The 6,722-nt window shown below is 35.1% G+C and overlaps 1 protein-coding gene across 2 annotated transcripts; it reads left to right on the forward strand.

The window, feature by feature from the left end:
- The first annotated feature begins 1,092 nt into the window (after positions 1 to 1,092).
- LOC145558840 (fructokinase-like 2, chloroplastic) lies at positions 1,093 to 6,458 on the forward strand. Of its 2 annotated transcripts, none has more exons than XM_081620188.1 (6): positions 1,093 to 1,264; positions 2,270 to 2,583; positions 2,686 to 3,329; positions 4,483 to 4,954; positions 5,600 to 5,918; positions 6,016 to 6,458. In XM_081620188.1, exons 1-5 carry the CDS (start codon positions 1,224 to 1,226, stop codon positions 5,836 to 5,838), a joined length of 1,710 nt encoding a protein of 569 aa, XP_081476314.1. In that variant the 5' UTR covers positions 1,093 to 1,223; the 3' UTR covers positions 5,839 to 5,918; positions 6,016 to 6,458. The 2 variants fall into 2 exon arrangements, with proteins under 2 accessions (XP_081476314.1, XP_081476322.1); XM_081620196.1 differs by having other exon boundaries at positions 6,039 to 6,458.
- The last annotated feature ends 264 nt before the right edge of the window (positions 6,459 to 6,722 follow it).

Here is a 6,722-nt window from a genome sequence, read left to right on the forward strand (position 1 = left end):
ATTATTGTTAAACTTTATGGTTTTATTGTCATAAAAATGACAATAATATTCTTAAACAGTGGATTTAATTAGTAAGCTACTTTTTTTTTTCTTTCACACCATTCAAATCCTTTGGATGGTTCGGTATTCTATGTGCTTTCAAAAAACGGCATGGTGGAGAAAGTAAAAAAAGATTTAGCAGTTTGTTTTTAATGAGGGTCCAATGTTTTTTTGCTCATCGTATGAGCATTTTGGTTTTGCTCGTGAGCATTTCTCAAATTGCTCATTGATGTAAGGAAAAATTTTAAATTACCACCCAAAAATGTAACCATTTTCGAATTAACCACCCGTTTAATTTTTTTTTTTTTTTTTTTTTTTTTTTTTAATTACCACCCTTTAAATTAAATAAATGCTTAGATTACCACCCATTTAAGATTACCACCCATTTAAAAAATCCGATGGATTTTCCGTCTATGGGCCCCACCCAACGCTTATTTTGACCCTTTTGATTGATTTTTTCCCCGATTTTTCTCTTTAAATTTTAACTTCAATTCACATTTTTCTCTTTGAAATTTGGTATAATTTGGTGAAAGAAATGTGAATTAAAGTTTAGAGAGCGTTTTAAAAGAGAAAAATCGGGGGAAAAAAAATCAGTCAAAAGGGTCAAAATAAGTGTTAGGTGGGGCCTACATACGAAAAATGGGTGGTAATCTGAGCATTTATTTAATTTAAAGGGTGGTAATTTAAAATAAAAAATTAAACAGATGGTTAGTTAAAAAATGGTTACATTTTTGGGTGGTAATTAACCTTAATGTAATAACTTTATTGTGCTTTTTGCACAATATTTTTGTTCATGAGCATTTTTATGCTCATTTTAGTGAATGCTCTTAAGGATAGTAACTTTGATGAAGAAACCTTTGTTGGATTGTATTATTTGTATGACTTTTTTTTTTAATGGATTGTTAAATTAAAAAAAAAAAAAAATTAAAAAAATAAATAAAAACCTATCAAATTGGATTTAGCTTTAATCTCATTCTAAGAGGTGTTGTACCTCATCCTCTCCCGCTAATTGTTGATTAACTACTCTCTCATTCGCTCTGTTTTTGAAGCTATCATCTTCTTCATTTTCTTCCTAAACCCTTACACCACTAAACCCATTTCTCTCTTTCTCTCTCCTCCAAACCCCAGATATGCTGACCGCCATTTGAGCTCCTTTGGAGGTTGCTACTTCAGGCTTTGCTCTAATGGCCTCTCTCTCTTTTACCCAATTTCTTTCTTTGCCCAGGTTTCTTCATTTTCCTTCTTTTAATTCAATTGTTTTTGCTAGTTATTATTTGACTCAATTTCATTGTTTTCTTGTATGTATATGTTATTTATTTGATTAATTGCTATTTGGGTTTGGCTGAAATACTTGAGGGTTTTGTGGGATTGTCTGATTGCAGAGGAGAATTTTGTTTATTATCTGTGTTGCTTGACTAGTGATTATTGCTTGATATGCTAGTTTTTCGGGACTCGGCTGTAAGAGATTGTTCTCAATTTTGGATAATTGTAGTTGAACAAGGAATGTCATGTTGTTACCCAAATGTAGCCTATGAAGTTTTAGCCTAGGGTTATATGTTGGATGGAGGGTGTTGTTATATGTTTTCGTGCTCCCGAATGAATATGCACTTTATCTGAAACAAACATGACCCTTATCCATAATGAATCTGAGCTCAACCATGTTTGTTTGTGGAATTAGAGCATATGCATATGGAGTACCATTAACATGGTGCTCCCATAAAAATATGATGGTGGAAGCGTATGCACAGTGCTCACTGTGCATCCGCTGAACATCAAGCCTAAAATCAAAGAACTTAAGACTAACTGACTCCAATGAACATAAGAGCTATGACTAAGATGATGTTAGTTTACATTTCTTCATATCAATATATATAGAGGGAATTGAGACATAGTGAGCATGAGTGAGTAGGGGAACATTAGCAGTTCCTGCTACGTTTCTAAATAATTACCACAAATATGCAAGCAGCATGTTTGCTATTGAAACCCCGAGCAAGTACTGTATTTTCTGGCTTCACATACTTGCTAGATTTACTAGCAGGTTTTGATTCTGCATTAAATAATTAATGTATTACAAATTAACATTGTGCAAGTCCATATGGTTCAAGATACATTTATTCATGGTAAGTCTGATTAGTGCTCTTATTCCAAACTGTTTAGTGCTGCATTTCCTCTCAATTTTGGCAATATCAGTGTGATGAGTGCCTTATATAGTTGGCGAAAAAAATTTCAGGTGGAACTATAAAGCACCATTCTTAGCTACTGTAGAATTCATGCTAGTTACAGAACATAGATTACCGAATAGATGGGTTTTGTCAGCAACATCTAAAAAAGCAATTGCAGCATCTCTAGCTCAAGACGAGGCATCTAAGGAACCAGAGGGAACAAAAAAGACTAAGAGCACACGAGGTAGAAAAAAGAAAAATATTGAATTGCAGGATGATGATTCTAACCTGTCAGTCAGTGGTTCTATTTCAGAACCTGAGGTCTCTGATAAAGCATCAGCTAGCAATTCTGAGAAACCCAAGAGAAGAACTACAAAGAAAGGTATACGACTGTGTTATCTAGCTTATTGCATGATATCTTTCAACTTTATATGATATGAATGCGAAGTTATGGTACTTAAGGCTGAAATGAAATTTTTTTCAGCTGTGTCTGCAACTTCCAGTACGGAAAAAGTGAAGACAGAAAAGAAGACAAGGGGGAGGAAGATCAAGGAAGAGATCAGTAAGGTAGATGACCATGAAAGTGAGATGGAATTCAGTGATTCAGAGGGGGTCGTCTATGTTGCAGATCAAGAAAAGGAGAATGATGACATAGATTTGGAATTCGAAAAGGGTGATGGTGAGGATATAAGCTTCACTTATGGTTGGCCCCCTCTTGTTTGTTGCTTTGGAGCAGCACAGCATGCATTTGTGCCATCAGGAAGGCCTGCCAATCGGCATATAGATTATGAAATTCATGATGCACTTAAAGATGCATTGTGGGCGCCTGAAAAGTTTATTAGGGCTCCTGGTAGCTCAGCAGGTGGTGTTGCAATTGCTCTAGCATCCTTGGGTGGTCGAGTTGCTTTCATGGGTAAACTTGGGAATGATGATTATGGGCAGACCATGCTGTATTTCTTAAATGTCAAAAAGGTTCAAACACGGTCAGTTTGTGTTGATGATAAAAGACCGACAGCTGTGTCACAAATGAAGATTGCTAAGAGGGGTGCTTTACGAACGACCACTGTCAAACCTTGTGCAGAGGATTCATTGGCAATATCAGAGATCAATATTGATGTGTTGAAGGAGGTAATGTCAGTATTTTGGTTTTTATTTATATTAATTTTTAACTGTTTTCTCTAAGTTCATACATTAAAGTCCTTGTTTTAAAGATTTTTTTAAAATATACATAAGTTTTCCTTACAGTGCTGCAAAGTATAAGGATTAAATTGAGAAATATACATAGAATTTGCATTCCAGTTCAGATTTCCTTACACCTCTACTACTTTTTATTTTTTTATTATTCCCCCCCCCCCCCCCCTTCTGGAAGCAGCTTATATATTGTTTTTCATACTGAAGGTACGAGCTGTGTCTTATAAGGAAAATGTATTAATGAAAAATCAGAAAAGGGGAAATTATTAATCAGAAGAAATATCTCAAGCATATATAGAACCTTGTGAAATCAATAAGAGTTTAAAACAAACAATGTAGATCAACTTATCAAATTCAGAATTCTTTTTAATTTAAAATTAAGGTGTCCTCTGCTGATTATTTGGTGTAAGAGATACTTGATGGGGCATACTGTTGGGATTCAAGGATAGAGATCATGAAGCTTCTTTCTACCATACCGCTCTCTCCCACCATATCCCATTAGAGTACCTATTCTTTCCTCCTACTGATAGAACTGCAAGTCTGCAACAAGGCCCAATAAAGGATAATGGAATATAAAGAAACATAACTTGAGCAAGCTATTACCTAAAATTAAACTTTTTTGTGCCATCTTTTTTATCCTCAAAACCAAAGGGAGACCCTGATAATGTTAAATTTTTCTTGAGCTATTACCTAAATTCGTTAACTAAGCTTTCTAAAATATTTAGCAGAAGGTTAAAATCATGGTAGTAGTAGGTGTGTGAGTGTGTCACTAGTGTATCTTGTAGCTAATTATCTCGACATAGTAATATTAATCTTAATGAAGTATGGTTGTGGTGCATATATGACTCATTATCTTCCATACTTCTGTACCAAACACCTGGCCATTTTCACACCTAGTTTATGCAGCCTGAGGTGGTATGGTCTAGGTTAATCTTCTTCTTTATTAAAAATATTATTATTTTTTCAATGTAATGCGCAAGTGTGTACATGAATCTATTCAGTGTGTTCTTGCTTCTTGTTTGAGTATTCTATGCTGAGTGCTATATAGGATGTACTGTTGAGATTAAATTCTATTTTTATATTAATGCAGGCGAAGATGTTTTACTTCACTACAACTTCCTTGCTTGATGCTAATATGAGGAAAGCGACTATACGAGCACTTAAGCTATCAAAGAAATTAGGTGGTGTCATCTTTTATGATCTTAACCTCCCTTTACCACTTTGGCACTCCAATGAAGAAACCAAATCTTTCATTCAGCAAGTATGGAGCCTTGCAGATGTCATTGAAGTCACAAAACAAGAACTTGAGTTTCTTTGTGGAATTAAGCCTTCTGAAGAGTTTGACACCAAAAATAATAAGAAATTAAAATTTGAGCATTATGAACCTGATGTTATAGCCCCTCTATGGCATGAGAATCTCAAAGTTCTGTTTGTGACTAATGGGACTTCTAAGATTCACTATTACACCAAAGAACATAATGGTGCTGTTCTTGGAGTGGAAGATGCTCCAATGTCTCCTTTCACTCAGGATATGTCGGCATCTGGAGATGGCATAGTGGCAGGTATATCTACTGAAACTTGAATTTTCGGCACATGAATGCATCTTTTCTTCTTTAAAACATTAAATGCATTATGTACTTAAATGAAGCTGCCTTTTGGCCAATTTTTAGCAGTAGCTCTGTTTAATTTTTGTTGCTGACTAGCATTAGTCAAGTAGCTTATGGGTGAGACTTTAATTCATATTTACAGCCCAAAAAAAATCAGACACAGCACTGTGCCTCTGCAGCCCTAAAGGTCATGTCAATCTAGACCAATTTTTTAAGCAATTGTAAAAAGCCATCCATGTTAATACCCTACCAGAAAATGGGAGAAAGATGCATCTCTCAGGTTAATACTACTTGGGTTCGATGCAAATCATGCCAAAACCGTATCATAGATTTGAAAGTTTTAAGATGTGTTGTTGCGCCCTTGTACAACACTATAGTTTCATTGGCCTTCTGGCTATCTTTCTGCAGTACTGTCATTGGGTCTTGCTCCAAACAAAAAATGGTTGATCCTTATCTTTAGGTTTTAGCATTAGTAGGCATTAATTGTATTTTCTGATTTTCTGGACAAATGCTTTATATTTTATCTGCCGTCCTTGTTTCTGCTGTCTCATATGATATCAGTTATCCTTTGTTGATAGTGTTTTTACTATGTCTTTTCAGCTCTCTTGAGGATGTTGACAGTGCAACCACATCTTATAACAGACAAAGATTACTTGGAGCGTGCAGTCAAATATGCTGTTAATTGTGGAGTAGTTGAACAGTGGATTATAACTCGGCAACAAGGCTTCCCTGCTAAGGAAGGCATGGAAGAAGATGAAGAAGATTCCATTCCCGACCTTAATGGCATTAGGTCTATAACCGAGAGAGAATTCCGAACAGTAATGCCTACTCTCAGTTGATCAAATTCAGTCTCTACCATAGGGATCTATTTTGTTAGCTTAGACATGATCGAATCTACATTCTTCACATCCTCTTTAAGGTGAGATTATACCCCCCACCCCAGTTGTCCCCCCTAACTTATTTACCAATTATTCATCACTTCTAAGTTCTAACGCAAAACTTACATTTAAATGTAGGTTTTTTTTTTTTTTTTTTACAGTGGTAGAACTTTTCGTCCCAAAACTCGGCCGTAACAAGGTTAAGCACCATGCATAGCTGGGATGAACAGAGATGCTCCTCAGGAATCATCATGCCCTTGCATTTCTATACTAGGATAGGTAGATGGATAATATATTTGAGTCACCTTATCTTGTATTGGGATTTTCTGAATATTAATTTTCCCATAAAAAAGGAGTAACAAAGCAAAGAAATGGTCCCCCAACAAATTGTCCAATCATCATTCTTATCCTATGTCACCTGAATTATCGGATCATCAAATCATACATAGTATAACCCTAAATATTCACAGTTTTCTTGTCCTAACAACTTACTTTTGAGTCAGATAATTTTAATCTTATGTTAAAATTTATAATGTCAATATTTTTTTAAAAAAAAGTGTCAGCTTTTACCGGAGGACCCGGTGGGTTTCTCTTTAATGTGGATTGTGGACCTTTGAAAATGAAGATTAGTGATTGCGTTATATGCTGTTTAACAAAATTATTAATCTCTAATTACTTATTATTGCTTTGGTTAGTGGGTTTACTGCTTTGGAGACAATGCATATTGGATCTGCTGCAATAATTAATGGGGATTAATCTTATCTTTCATTTTTATTTCTAGGTAATGCGACCCAACTCAATCATTTTTCTTGGTAGACATCACATGAGGGAACAATACTATATTT

This window comes from Chenopodium album, chromosome 1, assembly GCF_948465745.1.
Source record: "Chenopodium album chromosome 1, dcCheAlbu1.1, whole genome shotgun sequence".
In the NCBI taxonomy this organism is placed as follows: Eukaryota; Viridiplantae; Streptophyta; class Magnoliopsida; order Caryophyllales; family Amaranthaceae; genus Chenopodium; species Chenopodium album.

Excerpts from the sequence above, each read along its gene's own strand:
- LOC145558840 (XM_081620188.1), top strand. The coding sequence starts at position 1,224 with ATGGCCTCTCTCTCTTTTACCCAATTTCTTTCTTTGCCCAG. Across the intron at positions 1,265-2,269 it reads CAATTTCTTTCTTTGCCCAG|GTGGAACTATAAAGCACCAT; the intron begins GTTTCTTCATTT and ends AAAAAATTTCAG. Across the intron at positions 2,584-2,685 it reads GAGAAGAACTACAAAGAAAG|CTGTGTCTGCAACTTCCAGT; the intron begins GTATACGACTGT and ends AATTTTTTTCAG.